This window comes from Coloeus monedula, assembly GCF_965178545.1.
Source record: "Coloeus monedula genome assembly, chromosome: Z".
NCBI classification, from domain to species: Eukaryota; Metazoa; Chordata; class Aves; order Passeriformes; family Corvidae; genus Coloeus; species Coloeus monedula.
In genome coordinates, this window is record NC_138822.1 from 55,349,699 (window position 1) to 55,371,494 (window position 21,796).

At 45.2% G+C, this 21,796-nt stretch overlaps 2 protein-coding genes and 1 long non-coding RNA gene across 3 annotated transcripts in view; 2 read left to right on the top strand and 1 right to left on the bottom strand.

Annotated features, from left to right (window-relative positions):
• Positions 1–2,890, top strand: part of NCBP1 (nuclear cap binding protein subunit 1) — a 31,944-nt gene extending 29,054 nt beyond the window's left edge. The window contains exon 23 of the mRNA XM_082302004.1: positions 469–2,890. Coding sequence (XP_082158130.1) covers positions 469–582 — 114 coding nt within the window. The 3' untranslated portion in view covers positions 583–2,890. The remainder of the gene's footprint in view (positions 1–468) is intronic.
• Positions 2,891–7,410: 4,520 nt separating this feature from the next.
• XPA (XPA, DNA damage recognition and repair factor) lies at positions 7,411–14,462 on the bottom strand. The gene is made up of 6 exons (XM_082302161.1): positions 14,217–14,462; positions 13,717–13,848; positions 11,545–11,650; positions 9,766–9,931; positions 9,011–9,128; positions 7,411–7,652 (listed from the first exon to the last, which is right to left on the bottom strand). The coding sequence occupies exons 1-6, from the start codon at positions 14,386–14,388 to the stop codon at positions 7,504–7,506; spliced, it is 843 nt and encodes a 280-aa protein (XP_082158287.1). The 5' UTR covers positions 14,389–14,462; the 3' UTR covers positions 7,411–7,503.
• A 549-nt stretch (positions 14,463–15,011) lies between these two features.
• Positions 15,012–21,796, top strand: part of LOC309585465 — a 29,512-nt gene continuing 22,727 nt past the window's right edge. Inside the window, exon 1 of the long non-coding RNA XR_014227295.1 lies at positions 15,012–15,574. This is a non-coding gene — a long non-coding RNA (uncharacterized lncRNA). The remainder of the gene's footprint in view (positions 15,575–21,796) is intronic.

A 21,796-nucleotide genomic window follows, 5' to 3' on the forward strand; every position in this document is an offset into this window, starting at 1 on the left:
GTATTAAATCAGTTAACGAGCACAGGTGGCTGGATAAAAGTGACTAGTTACGGGAAGTTATACCTGTGTGAGCACAAGATATGTTGAAGAATGGGAGGTGTGGTGTAATTCTCCCTTGGGATGAACCCTTCCATGGTAGTAGATGTGTCTTCAGAGGAAAGGATATACCATGATTTTCCTAAGATACTTGCAGTGGCATTGTGTCCTGCACACAATTCAGGATCCATGAGTGAAGAGTTACAGGGAACAGAAGGCAGGATTTCAGCATAGGCTTTATTCTTGGAGTTAGTAGTGGCTCTGTATTGTGCTTTTCTTACCCATGGCTGCTATGTTGTGGAAATGAAATGTGCTAAACAATTCAGATAAAAGTATTTGTGGTTCTTACATATCTTGACTTCTCTGCCTATTCCGATATAAATATAAAAACAGTAAACATATGTGGTTTGTTTCTGTTTTTTTATCTGCCAGCACCACCAGATAATCCAGCAGTACATGGTGACACTAGAGAACCTCCTGTTTACAGCTGAACTGGACCACCACATTCTGGCTGTGTTTCAGCAGTTCTGTGCTCTGCAGGCCTGAGGGATCATTCACGGACACAGTCTTGTCTGCAGGACTTTAGTGAATTTAATTTTTTTTTAATGGCAAAACTTAACATGGGGATGGAAGAATTTTTTGACTAAAACTGGCTTTCATGTGCTCCTATATAAAATAATAGAGTATTGTAAAAAAAACAAACTGTGTAAGCATCGTAAGCCTTAAAAGATACGACTAATAGGGGATATTTGTGAAGTAAAGTATTAATTCCTTTTGTTGTCTTTTAATTTAGTTTGACTCTTTGCTTCATGATAGTAATTTTATTTTTCCCCTCTTGCTATGTAAAAATAAAAATCAGGCACACCTCCCCCCCCCAAAAAAAATTCCTAACCTCACAACAAAAAAAGCCAACCCCAAGCAATTTAATTTGTTACCTCTGTTTGTCCCTTAAATCAAATTAATTGCAAAAATGAGGAATAATTTGTAGTGTTTTGTGAGTATGAAAGGGGATGCACCTTCTCAGTGAGCAATGTGATAAGTTCTCTAGTATATGCATAGGAAAACTGTCTTAACTTTGGGCATGTGAAACACGTTTTCAAAGTAGCGTAGAGCATACAAATTTGTTTTATTACCAAGCCAGATAGATTTTCAAACTTTGAAAGAACATGTAATACAATTGAAATATGTTTTTTAAATGTATTGTCTAGTGTCTTATTACAGTATCTGAAAACAGTCAGTAGAGAAGTTTCATGGACCACTTCTGAAAAATGCAATTCTTTTTGCAGTGTGGTCAAGAAATCATGAACTGCTCTTGGTAGCAGTCTTCACTGATAAACAGAGACAGTAAGCAAGAGCTGGAGTGGAACAAACCTTTGACGTCCATGCTGCAAGCCTTACCTGAGCGTTGGGAGCTCCAGTCCCAGATGCCAGGAAGGGGACAGGACAGTGCTGAGTTCATTTTTTTTTTCCTTCAGCCTGTAACTCGTTGGACTGTCACATTTGCACTGGGCTGGACCTGCAGGCCTGCAGGATGTCAGAAATCTTTCTGGTTAGTGGCAGTGCATCAACCAAGTGCTCTCACCTCATCTGGCTTGGCAACAGCTGCTGCATCTGCTACGCTTCCCTTGCTTTAAAATGTGATGGCAGCATGTTGCTCCCATGGCTTCAGAAAGTGTTTTAAGGCCAAATTGATACATTACAGGAGACTTAGACTGGGAGAACACAACTGAAAATAGAGTAGGCTTAGTTTTGAGTTAGGCCAGTAACATGAGGTACATTAGAGCCAAACCAGAGTGTTCTGTACCATGGTGAGCAGCGGTGAATGGCAAAGATCCTGCCTTAGGTGCTCAGGTCCATCAGTGTGCAGGGGGCTTCCAAGCTGTTTATGGTCTCTTCATTTTGCAGGTGAATGTTTTAAAGAGTTTCATACCCAGTGCTGTTTAGTTTTAGCTTAGGAAATTCCGTGCTTTGAGTAATTTTGTTCCTGTACAAATTATTTTTTCAGGTATTATACCTAGAAATGCATTTCATGTGTACATTGACCAATGGCCTCCTGACCAAGCAAGGAGGGTAAAAAATGGAACATTTTGTTTCGACTGTTCACTTAAGTTTGTGTGTGGCCTGTAGCAATCTGATATATCCTCATAGACTTAGATCTGTTACTTCTGCTTTTTCTGCTTGCCCTTTCTGACTTAACTGATTCCCCTGCTCCCCCCATTCTTTCAGGGTGTACTGTTATTTGTTGTAAATTTGCTTTATGCAAGGATTTTGTCAGTCATGCATGAACTTAATGCTTCAGATCTTTCTCTGTTAATGTTCTTGAGTAATCAAATAGGGTTTCTTGTTGTTTTTTTATTTTTAGGAAACATTTAATACTTTAAAGGTTTTAATTGGAGTTTAATAGTTTTTTTCACTGGCTTGGGTCAGTATCAGTTCTGATATTAACTAATGGTGAGGGTTCTGACTATAAATGTGACTTCTGTAAAATCGGTAATGCAGTTAGAACTTGCAAACCTGTAACTTTGAGCCTTGACAAATACTGATGCTGGGGATACAGTCGCAAATGCTTGAGTGTAATCCTGTGTTTTAAAACCAAATAGCAATGTCTTTCAAAATTGATTTAAGTTTCAATCATGCCAAGCTTTGAGCATGGGCTTTGATTGCATTTCTTGAGTCAGTTGGACACCTTCACCTTCTTTTAGTTCTAATGGTGTACACCTGATTTGACTGAGAAATTGGCTGGATCTGTAGAAAAGAGAGTGAAACACTTACGTAGTGATACCAGCAGCTAACTGAAGAAACTTGGAACTGCTGAAGCATGAAGTGGTGGATAGTGTAAAGATGATGTAGAAATGTGGTGTGGTTGGAAAAAAATGCACACTTTAAGACAAAAATAAATGAAGGTGAAGCAGGTTGCTGCTGAGAGTGTTTGTCCAGTCTCTTTGGGGGACACTGAAGCAAAGCAGTCTTGCTGGGTTATGCTGGTGTTAAATGCAGAGGGGATTAAGCAGTTTTGTTTCCCAGCACTCGTGCTGGTACCCTGACTAACACTCCTTGCACTACAGCTGGTCTAACACGCTGCCCCACCTGCAGCCATGTGAGGCAAGCATAGGTGCTGCTAGGTGCAAGGAGGTGCTGTTGTAGGAATTCTCCCTCTCCCTTGCCACCTCCTGTCCTCTGCTGCAGGAGATCAGGAGGGTGTGGGCTGGTGGTGCTTGCTGCGGGGTGGGGGGCATGCTGCAGCATGCCCACAGTAGGGCAATAGTCAGTGACCATCCCCATCTGCCCTGGAGAGGAGTTTAGGTACCCAAGACAGCACAGGGTCGTGAAACCATGACATGGAGGACTACCTCCACAAGTGCTGCTGGGACCTGCCTCCCTCGTCTAGACAAGCCCCTGTGCCACTTCCTTAGGTCTTGCAAGGCCCTAAATCCCTCTCTGCTTGGTGGGCAGGCAGGTACTACATAGCTGCAGATGAGAACATTAGAAAAGTGAAGACCTATTATTGAAACATCATCTGCCCTTCCCAGGCACCTTGTCTCCTCTAACAAAACCACAGACTCAGTTAGGTTGGAAAAGACCTCTGAGGTCATCAAATCCAACCTATGACTGAACATCACCAAGTCAACAATACCATGGCACTAACTGCCATGTCCAGTCTTTTCTTGAACACCTCCTGGCATGGTGACTCCACCACCTCCATGGGCAGCCCATTCCAACATCCAGTCACCCTTTCTGTAAAGCAATCTTCCTGATGTCTGACCTGAACCTTCCCTCGTGCAGCTTGAGGCCCCATGTCCTCTTGTCCTGTCAGTAGTTGCATGGGAGGAGAGACTGACCCCCAGCTGGCTACACCCTCCTTTCAGGGTTGCAGGGAGCGTAAGATCACCCCTGAGCCTCCTTTTCTCCAGGCTGAAAAAGCCGTGTTCCCTCAGCTGCTCCTGGGCCCTTCACCAACTCCATCGATCATCTCTGGGCACATTCCAGCACCTCAACACTCTTCCTGAATTGAGGGGCCCAGAACTGGACACAGAACTTGAGGTGTGGCCTCATCAGTGTCAAGCCAGTCACACTTGCTGGTACAGGCCATGATGCCATTGGCCTTCTTGGAGACCTGGGCACACTCCCAGCCGGATGCTAGCCAGCACCCGTAGGGTCTTTTTCCACTGGGCCTCTTTCCAGCCACTCTGCCCCAGCCTGAACAGGGTTGTTGTGACCCAAGGGCAGGACCTGGCACCTGGCCTTATTGAACCTCATACCTTTGGCCTTGGCCCATTGATCCAGCCTGTCCAGATCCCTCTGCAGAGCCTTCCTGCCCTTCAGCAGATCAACACTCCCACACAGCTTGCTGTCATCAGTGAATTTACTGAGTACAGGTGATCTCATTCAGATCATCAGTCAAGATGTTGAACAACACTGGCCCTAACACTAGTTCCTGAGGGACACCACTGGTGAGCAGCCCCCAGCTGGATGTGACACCATTCACCTCCGCTCTCTGGGCCTGGCCGTGCAGGCAGTTTTTAACCCAGCAAAGATGCACCTGTCCAAGCCATGGGCTGCCAGCTTTTCCAGGAGAATGCCATGGGAGGCAGTACCAAAGGCTTTGCCGAAGTCCAGGTAGACAACATCCACAGCCTTTCCCTCATTCTCTTGGCAGGTCACCTGGTCATAAAAGGGAACCAGGCTGGTCAGGCGAGACCTGCCTTCCCCAAACCTGTGTTGGCTGGGCCCAATCCCCTGGTTTTCCTGCGTGTGCTGTGTGATCACACTCAAGATGATCTGTTCCACCCCAGCACAGAGGCTGACAGGCCTGCAGTTCCCCAGATCCTCCTTCCAACCCTTCTTGTAGGTGGGCGTCCCACTGGCCAACCCAGTCATCCCAGACCTCCCAGGTTATCCAGGACTGATGATAAATGATTCAGAGCAGCTCAGTGAGATCTTCTGCCAGCTCCCTCAGAGCCCTTGGGTGTATCCCATCTGGTCCCATGGACTTGGGTCTAATGGCTGAGCAGGTCACTACTTCCTGCTGGATTACAGGAGGTCTATGCTGCTCCCTGCCCTGTGTACCAGCTCAGAGTCCGGTTGCCCCAAGGATAACAGGTCTTTCTGTTAAAGACTGAGGCAAAGAACCCAAGTATCTCAACCTTTTCCTCGTCCTTAATTACAGTGTTCTCCTCTGTGTCCAATAACAGATGGAGATTCTCCTTGACCCTCCTTTTGTTGTTAAAAGTATTTATAAAAACTTTTTATTTTATTTCACAGTTGTGGCTGGATTGAGTTCCAGCTGAACTTTCATCTTTCTCATCTTCTCTCTACATGACCTACCATCATCCTGGTACTCTTCTTGAGTTGTCTGCCCCTTCTTTCAGAGTTCCAGCAAAAGCATCCTGTTCAGCCAGGATGAACAGGAAGACCAGGCTGGTCTTTTTCCACAATGGCTCATCATCCGGCACATAGGGACAGTCTGCTCCTCCGCTTTTCAAGATTTCCCCCTTAAAAGCAGGACCAGTCTTCGTGGGACCCCTTTGTTATTAAAACTGTTTCCCAAGGGACTTTCTGAACCAGTGTCCTGAATAGGCCAAGGTCCACCCTCCAGAAACCCAAAGCAGAGGTTTTGTTAACCCCATTCCTTACTTCCCAAGGTTTGAAAACTCTTATCATTTCATGGTTGCTATGCCCAAGATGGCCCCCAACTGCCACATCTCCCACCAGCCCTTCTCTGGTTATAAACAGCAGATCTACCAGGACACCGCCCCTGGTATGCTCATGTTGTAGTTTAGGAATGGTGTTCCCCAGTTGTGTTCCCACTGAAACATTCCAAACCATGCACAACTTGCTCACTCCCCCCAGCAGGATGGAGATGAGAATTAGAGGCACAACAGGTAAAGATCAAGGGTTGAGATAAGAACAATTTACTGGAAACAGCAACGAGGTAAGAAAGGAACAGTGTCAATATTAATAACGGTGTGCAAGAAAGACAATCAGTCCACATGCAAATGCCCACCCTGTGAAACCCAGCGTGACCCTGATGGGGAAGGACCCCCTTCCACCCACTCCCTGTGTATGGTGCGAGGCGGTACAGGACAAACCGCGGGCCTGGGTTATGCCCCTCCTGGCTTCTGCAAAAAATAACTGTCCTGGTCAGCCCACTTGCCAGCTGTCTGTTTTCTTCCGCACACTCCAGGAACCTCCTAGACTGCCTCCTCTCCCCTGTGTTTTCAGCAGACATCCCACAAATTAAAGTCTCCCACAAGAACAAGGGCTAGTGATTGTGAAACTCCAGCCAGCTTCTTACAGAACACTATCTGCCCCTTTGTCCTGGCTGGGTGGTCTGTAACAGACTCCCTGTGGGACGTCTGCCTTGTTGGCCTTTCCCTGATCCTCACCCACAGGCACCCAACCTTTTCATCACTGCCCTTGGGTTCTGTACAGTCAAAACCCTCCCTAATGTACAGAGCCACTGCCTCTGCTTCCCCACCTGTCCCTTCTGAAGAGCTTATAACCATCATTGGAACACTCCAGTTACAGAGTCATCCCATCACATTTCCATAATGGCAAATATGTCATAGTTTTCCTGCTGAAAATTTCAGTTCTGCACAGCCACAGTGGTCAAGGATCACCAAGGAAGTCTCCAGAGACTTCCCTGTAGTCTGCCATATTTACAATGATAAATAAATGTAGAGCCACTACCCTAGAACATGTTCCTTCACTTCAGCAATTTCCACATGCATTCCCCAACAGCTGCAAGAATGAGAATTTGAAATTTAAACTTGGAAGTAAATTCACCCTCTACTGAAAGCAAACATCATTCAGGTGCATTTAGAAGAACCCTGCTGTGGAATGCTATTTCCCTCTTGCCCCAAGGACAAGTCTTGACCCTTACCTTGGTCTCTGGTTCAAAATTGGAAAGAAAAAAAAAAAGGACTCTATCCTGCAAAACACAGTAGGGATGTGTCAGAACATCTCAAGGAGCAGGCAGCTTTCCTTTCAAGAGAGAATTCTCCTTTACGGAGCTGGGTATCCACACCAAAGGAGAACCTGCCTCCTGATATGGTCTCCCACTCCCAGAAGTGCTGCTTTATCAGCTTGTTGCCCTCTGCCTGCCCATGACCAGTAACTGAAAACCAGACAACAGTCAGGAGAAAATACAGAGCCTTCCTCCTGACAGAAGCAGAAAAGCAGTGGAAGAAGTTCACCTTCATTTCATCAGTGCATCAAGTACAATGATACAAACTTATCTTTCAACCAGGAAGACACCAACCGTTGAACTATTGCAAACGTGCTATATTCTACCCTAACATCTAGCTTAAAAGCCAAAGCCTACTGTTCTTCACAGAGCTTCTTTCAACTGAGAAATATAAACCTTCATAGAACTTGGCAACAGCTTGTTCATAATTAGCATTTATTTGACTTCAATATAAAATACCATTAAAAACAAAGTAAAATTGAAAAAACAACAGGTTAACACTACATCTTCTCGTAAGTTAATTCATGACCACATACAGTGCATGTCTTTTTATATGTATCTTCATCAATGTTTTCTTCTGGTCCATATTCATGTTCGTGGATACTAGCTTCTTTCTTCCACAAACTACTCCTCACGGCACGGCGGAGTTCTGGTAAGAAATACAAGAAAATTTTAAGCTTTTAATAAATCTTAAATAATGTTTAATAAAACTCAAGCTACCCAGCTTCCTGAGGCCTACAGATGACAATATGCTTGCTGCCTGTCTTCACAAATTCTGGGAAAGAATCTGCTCTTGCAAGAACAAGCTCTGACTTGCCTTGCAATCCTCACCTTGTTTGCATATTTTAAAGGCCAAGAACTACACTGTCATGGGATCTCACAGGCAAAGATTTTCCATCTGGACTAAGGACATGTTGCTCGCTGCCTTTTTACACAAAGCCATTCAAAGGTATCCAAAAGGGGTCGGTGGAATGCAAAGGAAAAGTTTTTATAGAACACCTCATTTATTTTACATGACCAAGAAAGAGTCATTTTCATTCAGGTCACAGTAAGCCTCCCAAATGACTTGGCATTCTCTAAGCTTTATGCCCAATAATATGAGTTGCCTCTGCAGCATCCGCAGTGAAATCTGCGGGTTCTCTAGAGCACACAAGCTGGCAGCAGACCCCAAGATACTATTCGGATGTTGCAAGCGGGTGGCAAGCATACTGAACAGCAAAATGTGGTCACATTTTGAGCCAAGCCATTCAGGCTGCAAACTTCGTCACATTAAGGCCTGTACTTGCACTGAACTCTGGCATCTTGGCTACAGTCTGCTGCCAGTCCTTCTGTGCACACAACATCAATGGCCCAGACAGGGGTTTTTTGTGCAGTCTCAAGTTCTGCCTCCTTCAGAAAACACCAGTACAGCCAGCTTGAGCTTTCTGCCCTTGTAAATGACACCCCAAAGCAAAGCATGGATGCTACAGGTGGCACAAGAAGTTCCACCCATCAAATACTCTTCTAAATACTAATTTATTAGGAAAAAAACCTGAAGGGTAAAGCGCAGTAAAGACAGCAGCTAGGAATGCTGTGAACAATAGGAAAACCTGTTTTTTACCTTCATTACAGCCACTCCACCTGAAGCTATCATAGAATTATAACCCACTGCCACAAAAATCCCAGTCTTCCACAGTCAGAAGTATCAAGAGCAATCCATGGCACATTCTGGGTCATACCCAAAAATTTGAAAAACACTATAATGAACCATTTTAATTCATTTCTGTCGCATCATGTCCACAGGACAACAGGAGAATTCAAGCTGGAAAGGACCTCAGTCGTGCAGACCAACACTGCCCAAAACAGTGAGCTATGAGGTCAGACCAGACTGCTCCAGGCTCACCCCCAGTCTTGGAAAACCTCCATTCTGCCACACTGAAGATTTTCTCAGTAATTTAATCAGATACAGACACAGATTTAAATAGAACTACACTTCAGGTACTGAAGTATGTAATTTTAACACTTTACCTTTAACTTTCTTGTCGAACTTCTTCTGTTTCATCTTCTCTCTGCTATCACGGCGGAGCTCCTTTGCTTCTTGTAATGCTTCTTCGCTACCCCAGACTTCAAGTGAACGCTTGATTACCTACAGGATGGACATAAATGCCTTTTTTTTCCCCTGAAACGATAAAAGTAAACTATTCTAACTCACAAATTTAATTTTTCCCTACACATACATAAACCAACCTATCTTCCTCTGCCACCTCTCTGCTCTTGACTCACAAAGACTCCACTCCCCTTCCACAGGAAGAGGCAACACTGGTTTTTAGTATCAGCTGGATGTAACTTAGGAAAACTTAAACCCAGCTCTAATTTTGCCCGTATTTTACTAAAGCAATATGATTCCTATGAAGTACCAAACAAGAAATAACAAGAGCCCTGGGAAATCCACTTGCCTGACTTTCCTGCTGCCTCTGCAGGCAAATCTGTGAACACAGCTACAAAAGGCCACATACAGCTGCAACTGCCCCATGCACTTCAGCGTGGCACTGAAGGGCCATGTGCTTTGTGACTTGTAGTTGTGCAACCCACTAAAGTTCTGCTCAATTAACATCTTTAAAATGCTCTCAAAACCAGTTATTTTCACAACTTGGACCGCAACCACTTAACTGTAACAAGCCATACATAACACACTTAGCTTTGACAAAATCATTCAGGTACCAAGTGACAACCAAAGCTGTACAAAGGTAAAAAACGGTCTGAAACACAGTAAGTTTATATACCTGTAGTTTTAAATAAAGTTTCATTTCACCCCATCGTGAATTATGAGGGTTTTTCTTCACAATGAATCTGAGCACTGGTTCCCTCTTGTCTAAGTCACAGTCTTTAAGGAGATACTCTTCTTTTGCTTCTGTCCTTGTTATAAGCTTATGTTTATCTTCAACATCTCTGCAAGATGTAAAATAATGATGAGAAAGCTACACCCTTAAACCACAGGTTCTCAACATCTAAGCCCCCATTCTTTCTAACATTCCTGAAATACAGGTAGCCCTAATCCTGTTTTTTATGCATGCAAATAACTTTGGATTCCAAAAGTCTAGCTAAACTCCAGACTAGACTTACTGAAATTAAGTGTTTAAAAATTCCCCCCATTTTAGCAAACACAGGCTGAGAAGCCTGCTCTTCTACAAAGGCTTTTCTTCTATTTTATTACAAGAGGGAATAACTGAAACTTAAAATGAGTATGAGTAATTTCAGGTATTCACCTAACCTAGATGCAATCCAAGAGGACAGAGGTATGAGCCTGACTGACATGGTCAAGACAGAAAGAATGCGTAATGTGAGACAGGTCAGATCACCTGAGAATATACACACTCCATATACTTCTAGATCTCAGAAACTGATAAGCAACACAGACAGAGCACTTGTTTCTATAATGCAAGACAGTAGGCAGAACCACCATAGAGACTTTTAAAAGACTGTAGCTTTTACCAGAGAGATAATGAAAAACTCTGTAACCACAGCAGCATTTAGGAGTTAATGGAAAAAATTACATTTACGCAATCCTGACTGAAGTACAACTTGAATTGCTTGAGCTGAACAATCTGCCAAACACTAAGTGCTAACAACGGTCATCAAGGAAGTACTGCTGTAAATGTAGCTTTACTAGAATTCAAAGTTCACAGTAACAGCTAATGCACCAAGGACACTCCAGCGATCAGCTACAAGAGCTTAGACCAGAGGAAAAGAATTCCAAAGGTTCCAAGTCCTGTCCTTAACATCCTTTTCCTACTCACTGTAACTTCCGCAACAGAACTTTGCCTCCAGTATGACTGTGAACTGCCTACACCACGTGCACACCCCTAACCACTCCCTGCAGTAACTGGGTAGGCTCCCAGAACTCCTGCCTCCCTTTTTCTTTCATTCACCCAATTCATTCTTACACACACGGGCAGCCAGCTGCTGCCGTTGGTTTCATTGCCCTGGTTATCTTGATGGCTTTTGGAGCGTTTACTATTAATGATAAGAGCTTGCTCTCCTCTCAAGGTCGAACTCCTGCTTACCCCGCAGGCCAACCAGTAACCTCCCATGGGGGCTCTGCCCTTTGGCTGCTGTGCTTCCAGCACGCCCATGCTGACCAAAGTACCAACTCCACTTGGGTTAAAACACTGGGACCGCACACACTGTCCTAATCCCTGCTCTACTTCAGAGAGCAGATACTTGCGTTCCATCAGGTTTTTAAATGGCTCCAGTCGGCAGCCAAACATAAATTTTCACACTGACAAACACACCAACTGCTCTCATGACATCCTATTTCCATAATGTCGTATGAAAATCCACTGATGTCCCCTATCCTAAGGCAGGCTTATGAGACAATCTGTGATTCAATTCCATAATGGAAAATACACAGGGTATCAGTCAACTTTCATTTACATTTTTTTGAAGTTACTAAAATATGTCTCTTTGCTGACAGCCTCTTTAAATTAAAGACTGTAACTCACTGAATTATAGCCAGCAATCTTTATGTAAAATAGTGCTTCTCTCCTGATTATTTGTAATACCTGCAATTATCACATGTTGCGCAATCAAAGTGCTGCATAAGGTAGGAGTCCATGAATTCTTTGCCACAGTCTCCACAGATGAGATAGTCAAATTCTAGTACGGGTGCTAATGGAAAGAAATACTTTTTTAAAGGGACTACAATGATAAAAACAAGCATCTAGAATTGGTATTACAGGCAACTTTACTAGAATTCACATAAGCATGTTACAAACTAGTTTCACTCTATCGAAGTTTTTCAGAACAATACAGTACAAATTCAAACCCATTACCACACAACTCCATCTCTATTGGAATGGTTTTTTTTTTGTTGGTAAATTCAGTTTCAAGTACTAAATTTCAACATTTAAATGCAAGTTTAACTTAGCTATTGTTTAAAAAAATTCTCCACATTTCTCCCACAAAGTGCTTCATATCCCCTCCTGCCACTTCCTGTTCTGACCCTCCCAAAATATGCCCTGATTTATAGAGGGCATGCAGGCAGAAACAGGAGGAAGCAAAGAAGGGATTCAGTTTGAAGAGGGTGGCTAGAGCAGGAAACTACAGGAGCTGCGCTGGCATCATAGTTCTCTCAGCTCTGCTCCAGTTTTTTTCCTAGCTCAGCCACACCTGCCTCTCCCTAAACGAGCTCAGTGGAAGCCTGGGGCAGTTGGCAAGGTTCTTGTCCGTTCCAGCTGGCAGAAACGGAGGTGGATGGCCAGAGAGCTGCTAGGAGTGGAATGGGGATGGAGCTCCACTACAATCCTCTCCCCAAGCCCTCTCAGCACTGCTCCAAGCCCAGACTCATCTCAGCGCCAGCCACTGCTTCTGGCCGCATCCTCAACGGGCGGATCACCTCCAGCGTCATCACCATCTGCTTTTATGTTCCACAGGACACCAAGAAACACCGATTCAGGGAATAACAGCTATAAGGAACATTCCTTGAACAGTAACATTGGAATTCTATCAGAAAATTAACATTTCTATACAGTTTTGAAATCTGAAAGTGAGACAGTGCTGTGGAATTTTAGGAACACCTGAAGCAGAAGATTAATGGTTGACATGCAGCACCATACATTTTAATTGCGTTTGCATTTATAGCAGATCCGATCCAGCAAAGACGACATTTTATGTAAATTCAGTCCTACTAGCGACAGCCGGATGCTCAGTACTTCACAGTCATTTCATACTCTTACATCACATTCCATCATTTAAGGCAGTGCTCCCGAACACGAAGACATTTTATTAAGACAATGACGTTATGAATTACACAGCAAAAAATACGCCCAGTGTAAAGGCATCCCAGATCTACTTTAATTTATTGTTAAACATTAGCCCATCAAAAGAAGCAGGGCTGCTAATTGTTTACACTGTTAATGAAATCTGGTGCTGATTTCTAACAAAGAGATACACTGCACCAACAGCCCCGCAGCTGATTCAAGCAGAACAAAGCAAGACAAAGACAATCCCAGAGAAGAAAGTCGATCTATTTTGGGACCCTTACTTCTCCATTCGCTTTTTTTGGGGGGGGAGAATATCGCAAGGCAATGTGCTGAAATCCTCCACCGAACGATCAGTAACTTGGCGCCAGCACGTTTTATAACGATAAAAGCTGGCACTGCAGCAGCGCTCCGGTCTTGGCACAAACCACATCAATCCCAAAATTCCCACAACCGACAAAGCCGCGCAAATTTACTCTCATGTCGGTCTTAAAATTCAGATTCCCCGAAAGAAATAATGGAAATAACGTTTATGGGGGGAAAAAAATATTAAAATGTGCTATACCCAAGGGCACTTGCTGTGTCCCACTTCCGCGGCTTAAAATTCTTCATTTTTAATTACCGCGCATTTGCTATAGCCGATTTAATGCTGAAAAGAATTGGACGCGCCACTAATCGAGCACATCCAGAAAAACGTGTGGAGGAGGAAGAGGGGTGGCGAAAAAAAAAAAAAAAAGGACAAAAAAAGGACAAAAAAAGAAAGAAAAAGAGGGTAAGAAAGGAGAGTAAAAAAAGCCCGGGAAAAAAAAAAAAGGCGCCCATCCATCCCGCCCCGCTGGCGCGGCCGGAGCCGGCTCACTGTCGCCCCCGCGCCTTCCTGCCCTCCCCCGCCAGCCCCGCGCACGCGGCGCCGCCTCCTCCCGCCGCCTCCCCGCCAAACCCCCGCCGCTCCCTACGGATTTTTTTCTTAATTACCGGGTGGGTGCACGATTTTCTCGCCGGCGCCGCGCTCTTCCTTCTCCTCGTTTTCCTCCTCCTCCTGCTCCAGGAAGAATCCCCCTCCCGTGTCCACGACCTTGGGGAGGGCCCGCGCCCGCGCGCCGCCGCCTGCGGGAGCACAAACGAGGCGGGCGCTGCGTTAAAGCGCCGCCGCCGGCAGGGGGCGCGCGCGGCCGCCCCCGCCGCGCGCGCGAGGCGGGGGGCCGCGCGGAGAGCGCGCGCGTGCAAGGGCCCCCCCTCCCCCACACATGTGGGGGGAGGGGGGGCCCCTCGCGCGCCGCGGCGGATTCTCCCCCCCAACCCCCACCCCGTTCCAGCCACCCTACCGCCCCCCCCCCCCCCGCCCGCCGCCCCCACCGCCTCACGCCCGGCGGCGCCCCCTTTCCCCACGCCGTTCCCCTCTCGAAACCTCCCCCCTGAAAAAGATAAAAAAAAGGCGCGGGGACTCGCCCGTTCCGCCGCCGCCGCCATCCGACCTGCGGCAGGGTAGGGCCGGGCCGCCAGCCGCGCCTGCCGCAGTGCCAGCGCCCGCTGCCGGTTCCGCTCAATCTTCGCCAGCGCCGCCGCTGAGAGGTGCGGCCGCTCGCCCGCCGCGGCCGAAGTCTCCTGCTCGTGATCTTGCTCGTGGGCCGGGGCCGCGCCCGCCATGGCGGCGGCGGGAGCAGCGGAGCCCCGTGGTCCCCCCCGCTCCGGCAGCCGCTCTCGCCCTTCCCCTCGCCGAGCCGCCGCCGCACTGCGCCTGCGCAGGGCGGGGGGCGGGGGTGGCCACAGAAGGGGCGAGGCCGCCCGCGCAGGCGCGCAGCCGCCGCCCCGCCCCTCCTCGCGAGCCGCCAGGGCGGGGGCCCCGCCCCGCCGCCGCCGCGCGGGGCGCGCCGGGAGGGCGCGCGAGGGGGGAGGGGAGGGGGGGGCGCGCGCGGCCAGGCGGCGGGGCGGGGCCCGCGGCCCGCGTGGCGCGCGGGGGTGGGGGGCGGGGGGCGCGCGGGCCGGGGTGGGGGCCGGTGTCGGGTGGGGGGGGGGCGGTTGTGCCGGGATCGGGACCGGGACGGGACCGCGGGATCGGGGAGGGGACGGACTGGGGGAGGGGAGCCGATGATGACCCTGCGCTTTCCGCACCGTCTCCCGCCTCGGGCCCGAGCGGCCCCGTGGAAAAAAAAAGCCATAAATCCCGCCCCGCCCGGCAGGAATTCCTCAGCAGCGTCACCCAGCAATGCCCCTTTTGTCCGCCCGGCCCGGCCCCGCCACAGCCCTGCGCGAGGTTGGTTCTCGGCCGGAAACGGCCCCGGCCACGTTTTCTGCCCTTAAAACTGTGCTGGAGCATTCTCCTCAGCCCCTGCTCCTGCTGTGCGCAGCCCGCCGCGGTCCCAGCCTCGTTCGGCGCGGGGAATGGGCGCTTTCCTTACAAAATCCCCGTCCTGCCCTTAATGGTTTCGCGTGTTCCACGCAAGGGAGGATAAATGGAGGCTGCAGCCTCCCTTATTGACGAGGGACGCGCAAATGGCTTTGTCATGCAAATGTGGCTCTAAGCCACTTTCATATAAAGCTACTTAATGCCGAGCAGCCAGTGATCCTCGCCCGCCCGTCAGGCAGTGCCTGCCCTGTCCTTGAGGGAACGGAAATGGAGGCACTGGCACAGATGCGTGCTCCCTGCCTCCATGCTGAAACGGGATGACCTCAGCACAGGGAGAAGCCTTGCTTCCCCCCCCCCCCCAAAAAAAAAAAAAAAAAAAAAGAAGAAAAGCTCGCACTCTTCCGTGAAACTAAACTAGTTTTCTGCCAACCCTTCCTTGCTGCTCCCAGAATACGTCCCTTGTGCCTCTCCGTTCAAATGCCCGCGGTAATTACCTGCATGGATTGTGCTGCTGCTGTGTCCTAAAACATTTTATTTCTTTTTAGCTTGTCGTCCTCGCTTGGCATTAACTTTCGACAACAGCCAGCAGAGTGTGCTGTAAACGCTGTGAAAAGAACATCTTGCTTCTGGGAAATTTTTATATATATCTCCATATATATATATATATATGTATATATATATACACACACGTACAGAAATGCAGATGAAGACATTTTAAGTGGTTCTAATACTTGCATGAGTGGTAGATAGTCCTCCCGTCAATTAAAATACTTCTCTTGTCGCAGATCACAGAACCTCTTCCTTAAAAATTAATAACCAAGTCATACTAAACCGTCTGCTTTCAGTGAGATTGCTTTCCAGTGTTTGTATAAAGTTGGAAAAGTGCCACAGTGGAGATGTCCAAATACGTTTCACAGTCAGAGAGAAGGATCTAGAACACAAGGTATTTAATAGATGAAAATGCAAATCGTAACCCCAGCCTACAGGAAGCAGCTTATGCAATTATACAGTATGAGCATACATTTGGACTTACTGACAGTGGAGTTCCAAACAAATTAATAAACACAGTAGAAATAAGTGAAATTTTAAAAGATTGAGGAAAAGTGTTCACTAGATGTCTTGGAAATGGAAATGTTTGCAGGAAAAGCAAACACACGTATGTTTGGATTCCTTATGTTATTCTGGTGTCAGTCTCTTCCTTGTTTTGTAGGAGCAGACATTTAGGGAGGAGTGAACTTCTGAGTTGTGCTTGTAGGGTAACAAATAGTTCTGTATCATTCATAAACCAAAACTGTCTTAAAGTGAAGCAAAGTTTGAGACCCTGTGTAAGGGTTTTAAGGGCAAAAGGACATAATTGTTATGCAATCAAACTGGAATTAGGATTAAAAGAAAATCAGAATACATAAACGAAAGCAAATTCAGAGGCAAGGCGTTCACATGAAATTGGCTGTGGGCCGCAACTATCTATGCAATAGCGTTTTATTAAGTAAAACTGTTTTAGGAACATATACTAGAGGTTTTTGTTTTTTTCTTTTTCTCAGGGGCAGTCTGGTGGGGCAATTAAAGCAGAACATTCTCCCCATCTCTGCATCTGACCAGAATGAATCAAATACAATGCTCCTAATTTTCATGGCCAAGAGAAGGTAGTAAAACTAATAGTTGTATATTAGCAAGGAGTTGCAAACTATCTCATATGCATTGCTCTGATCATGCAATAATATTTGTGCTTAATATTAAACACGTGTAGCTTAATGTGTGCACATGAGTTAATAATTATAATGGTATCTGTGTTTTAAACAGCTTTTCAGGTTCTGTATGCCAAGTAATACCAAGCTGGTAGCCATGTATTAGAAGGTAGGCTGTCATTAATTGTCAAGCACAGATGTGCATTATTTCATAGCCACAGAGACCATCACCAATGAGGAGTTGAGCGCAGGGAGGCACTTAGGCAGTGCTTCACAATTCATCACTTCCATGGAGGAAATGGTGATCAGCAAGACAAGAATGTTTGCTGACTATGCAAAGCCTTTTTAAGTTAGCAGGGGTGAGGGTCATCTGTAAAGAATTGTGGGTGATTAGGCAGTAAAAAGTAGACTAAATACAGAGTAGATAAATGCAAGGTGATGTGTGTGCAGAAACCTAGTCATAACTTCACAGAAAAGGTAGGAATACATGAACTGGTTGCTACCACTCAGGAGTGAGACTTTTAAGTATGTATGCTCTGCATGAATGCCATCTTGGGGTTTGGAAAAAGCAAGGCACATTTCAAGGAAAGGGACAGAGAACAAAACAGGGAACACATTTATGGCACTCCAGAAATCTGTGGTGCATTAGTGCCATGAGCACTGTTCCCTGTTTGCGTTTCCTGCTTCTTAGAAAGAAAATGTTGGAACTAGAAAAGAATAACAAGGATGCTCAGCTGTCTGACTTTGTGTCCCTTGAAACGGACAATTGAGGCTTTGAGTTGTCACCAAAGGGGGAGGATGCCTGGGGCTCTTCACATTCTAAGTAATTTGTAGAGGGTGGATGCCAGCTGACTTTCTGAGTACAAACCATCAGATTTGTGGTAGCAGGAGCCCAAGTCTAAAGATGAGATGGTTCTTCGTTCAGTGCCTTTGTGAATCACATGCTGAGTGCAGGGTATTTCTCTGGGGTGCAGGGAAGATGGGCCAAGTGTTTGGAAGAGGACTGTGTTGAGAGTTAATGAATGAACACCCCCTCACGCTCAGGAAATTCCCAGAGCTGAAAGCAGTTGGAAGCTGTGGGAGTGTTGCAGAGAAGATATCATGTATTTGCCTTGCTTTTCCTCTTCCTTTGACGTTGGCTTGTGGCCTGTGGTGGAAACAGGATGTTGGACTGAATGGGGGTTCTTAATCCAAGGCAGTACACCTCTTCCTCTGTATTCATGGAGGAACACGCTGAAACACCTGGAGTCACATAATAGCAATAAGACTGTGTGATGGGGTCTTTCTAACCAAATATACTGTTCATTTAGACCAGGAGTTACTTACAGAGCAGCTGCTGGGCATATATTTCTGTTTTGCCTCATGATATACTTCTTTCTATGTGTCCTCAAAATCTTAGTAGCAATATGCATACAGCTGCATTGCAGTTGTGTATCTACAACCAAACCATCCTTTTGTCCTTCCTCAGTAGAAAATATTCGTTCCATGAGAAACAGGCCTAACAATCTTACTTTTTTCTATGAGTTTGTCTTTTGAAGGAGCAGCTGTGGGCAAAAATCTCTTTACTCCTCTCCTCCCCCTCTCTCCCACCTATCCCTCTCCCTCTGATGGTTCATGTGGTAGCATCTGTTTTAGCCACATGCGAATTCAGTAGCCAGAAGCTGACTGGCCAATACACACATGGTGTTGGGTCGCTGCCTCTGAGCATGACTAAGGCACTGGATTTTGTCCAGTGATTTCAAATGCATTTTGAATGGGAGATGATAGTTCGATTGCATCCTTAAGAATGTGGGGAAAAAATAGCAGGCCCTTTGTGATTTTGTTTCCATCATATTTTAGTTTGATACACCCATTTTTTGTGTTAAATAAATAAATGGAGAAATATTGCTGGCTTCTTGGTGAAAACAAAGCGAACTTGTTAAAATCAGACAGTGCACCTGCTTCAATTTGTATGTTTTCTTTCTGAATTCACCTATGCCGTAGCCCATGGATCAGGGATACACAGTGAATCATCCTGTTGAACAGAATGGGACATGCAGACTAAATTAAGTTTGTCATCCCTCTGAGATTTTCTTCTTTGCTCACTACCTGTAGGAGAGGATTTTCATAGTAATGTGGCCTGTCTTCACACTCCATTTATCATACCCCAGTTGATGTATATAATCTTGGTTGAACAGATAGGTAATGGAGTAAACACATGAAGTATTGAATGCCTAAGCAACACATCTGAAATGAACAGGTAGGCAAGAATCAAAGTGCAAATGTTTAAAGACAAAAATTGGCATTCTTCTCTGACAGGAGATCTTAATGCAAGATTTTTATCATTTTCTCGTTACAGGAGATGACAGAATGTGAAATTACAATGTAAATATCTTTTATTTTCTAGCATTGTACATGACTTTTCTGTTTTATTCCTGAACAGGACTTTAATATAATATGTTGGCTTTTAATATCAGTAGAAAATATTAGTTTCATATCTGTGAACAGGAAAGTGTTGATGGCCACATGATGAAAAAATGCTGTTTCCTGTTTCAGAGATTGCTACAAAGCTGATTGCACACTTTTGCTGTTGATTGGCAATCCAGAAAGAGAAATCCTCTTTCAGTATTTTACCAGAAAAAGTCATCTTTCTCTTCCATGCACATAAAGAGTGGGAAACTGTGGAAAAACAGCAAACAAGTTCTGTAACTGTGGCATGGCAGCCTTTGGTGATTTGATAACTTCAATACAAAGGACAAAAAATACTGTAGGAAAACACATATTTTTTTCTAAAACTAAGGTACTAGGATATTTTTCTTGCCCCACTGGTGGCTGGCAGAGGAGATTTTATAGAAATGGGTTTGAAGACCTGTCTCAGCTGTCATAAAGTTGAGCTATTCAGGTTTTGGGCCCTTTTTTCCAAATGTGCATGGCTTGTCATGTGTAGGAATATTCGCATATGATGTAAAAGGGATCTATATATTGACAAGTTTATTCTCCATCCTAGTATTTCTATATGGACAGTTATTTAATCCGTGCAAGAACCTTTCCTGTAGCAACTTAGAAACATAAAGAAACTTTGCCGAATGTTTTAGTTACTTTTTTTGTTCTATTAAGAGGATCTTGGGCATTTCTGAGACAGAAAATAGGTACGTCATCTATTAGAATAGTCTCCAAAACATGAGCTTTAGTTGTATTGATGGTGAAAGGCTGAGTGTTCTGGAGGAAAGTGAAAATTCAGACCTTGCTGAAGTATCTAAGGAGATGGGGAATGTAAGTATTTAAAAAGAAATTCTTCAAATTTCCACTTTATATCGCACAGTGTGTTATACCTTTTTTTCCCCAAGCCATAGAATAAAGAGATTTTTTTACTATTTTACTATTTTACTATTTACTATTTTTACTATTTTACTATTTTTTACTATTTTACTAAATTACAGTAAAATTTACTATTTTACTGACTACAAGTCAGCCTGACTTGTTCCTGTGTGCAGAGTACCTGGAATGGAAAACCATAAAACAGCTGGCAAAGTCTGCTGTAGCAAGAAAATCATGTCCTGGTTTCCAGAGTTTAAGCAAGATGTATCTCTTCTGGTCCTTTCAAATCTCTGCAAAACATTTTGGTGCCATTGTCCACAGGTTTGGTCAGATCTCTCTCTCCATTTTGTTTTCCCAGTGTTAGCTGCAAACATATGATGAGTTCATCTCACAGTGCTGTCCATATGCACCTCCAGGCCCCAGCCGTGCTCTTCAGGACAGACACCACCAGGAGCCATGACCAGTTCAGCTCATTGAAGCATGAGAGGAGGAGGAGAATGTGGAACTGATCTTAGAGACTGTACATTCTAGGTTCACACCAACCTACCTGTGAGAGAAATATGGAGCCAACATATGACTTAAGCCCCCTAGGAATGCAGGACCAGGGGGAGGTGCTTCTGAGGGTCTATGCCATCCACAGTATTTGAATCTTGAACATAATTTAAATGTATCCTCTCAACATGACCAGAAAATAGTTTCTGATCAGGGTCTTGCTACCTGGATTACTTCAGGTAGTTGATTTTGTTGTCTTAGTTTTGATTGCTTTTTTCCCTCTCAGTGTGAAAACTTGGCTTTGCTTTGCTAGAAAGAGGAGCAGTGACCATAGCAATTTAACAGATGATGTTAACTGATTTCTCTCTTGGAACAGGGAAGAATGGATTCCAAAGGTTTTAGTACCTCTGATTAAGTCAAAACTGTTTATGAGTGAAAGAAAAGAAAAAGAATTCATGATGCCTCTCACTCCTTTCCTATGAGTTTGACATATACTACATTCCTGTGCTACTTCAACTTCATCCAAATGTTTCTGGCTAAGCTGTCCAAATCAAACTTTTTAGAATTTGTTCTCTTTGTAGCATAGGTACACTGAGCTTTGCCATTTACTGGAACCCCCTTTTTTTTTCCCTTGAAAGGCCATGATATGCCTAAAGCGTGGGAAGTAGTTCATGAAGAAAAATAAGAGAGGGAAAAAAATGAGGTTTTTCTCTTCCTGACTAGATTTGGAATCTAGTTAAGTGATTTTGGAATCTAGTTAGTGATCTAGTGACAGGACACTTCTGTTGTAAGGGACTGCACTTTCTTGAGTTTTGCTCAGCAAGAGTTTTCTTCACAGCAGTGGCCAACAGTTTCCAGTTTTCAGCATCCTCTTTCAATTTGGAGGCAATGAAAGTGTACACCACTGAGTGAAAGCATCCTCACCTGCCTAGGAAAGCATCCTGTCCAGCAACTGACTATTCCCTAATTGAAGACTTGACATACTCAGCTGCCAGCCATTGCAACTGATGTACCGCCGGAACAGTCCCATGCCAGGAGGGATATGTTACTCGTTCATAAGTCTGCAGGTGCTCTAGGTCTCTCTAGGGTGTGTCAGCATGGTTAAACTCAACCAGCTTGGATTTTCATCTGTCAAAGTATGGATCTTCCTCAAGTCCCATTTTTTCACTTCTTGTTTTTCTGGTTTTCGGGGTGCGTTTGTTCTGAGTGTTGCACATTTTCCTAGTTTATGTTT

Coding starts and splice junctions, on each gene's coding strand:
- XPA (XM_082302161.1), bottom strand. CDS start 14,388: ATGGCGGGCGCGGCCCCGGCCCACGAGCAAGATCACGAGCAGGAGACT. Junction 11,651..13,716: donor GAAAATCGTGCACCCACCCG/GTAATTAAGAAA, acceptor TCTTTCCATTAG/CACCCGTACTAGAATTTGAC. Junction 9,932..11,544: donor GCAACATGTGATAATTGCAG/GTATTACAAATA, acceptor TACATCTTGCAG/AGATGTTGAAGATAAACATA.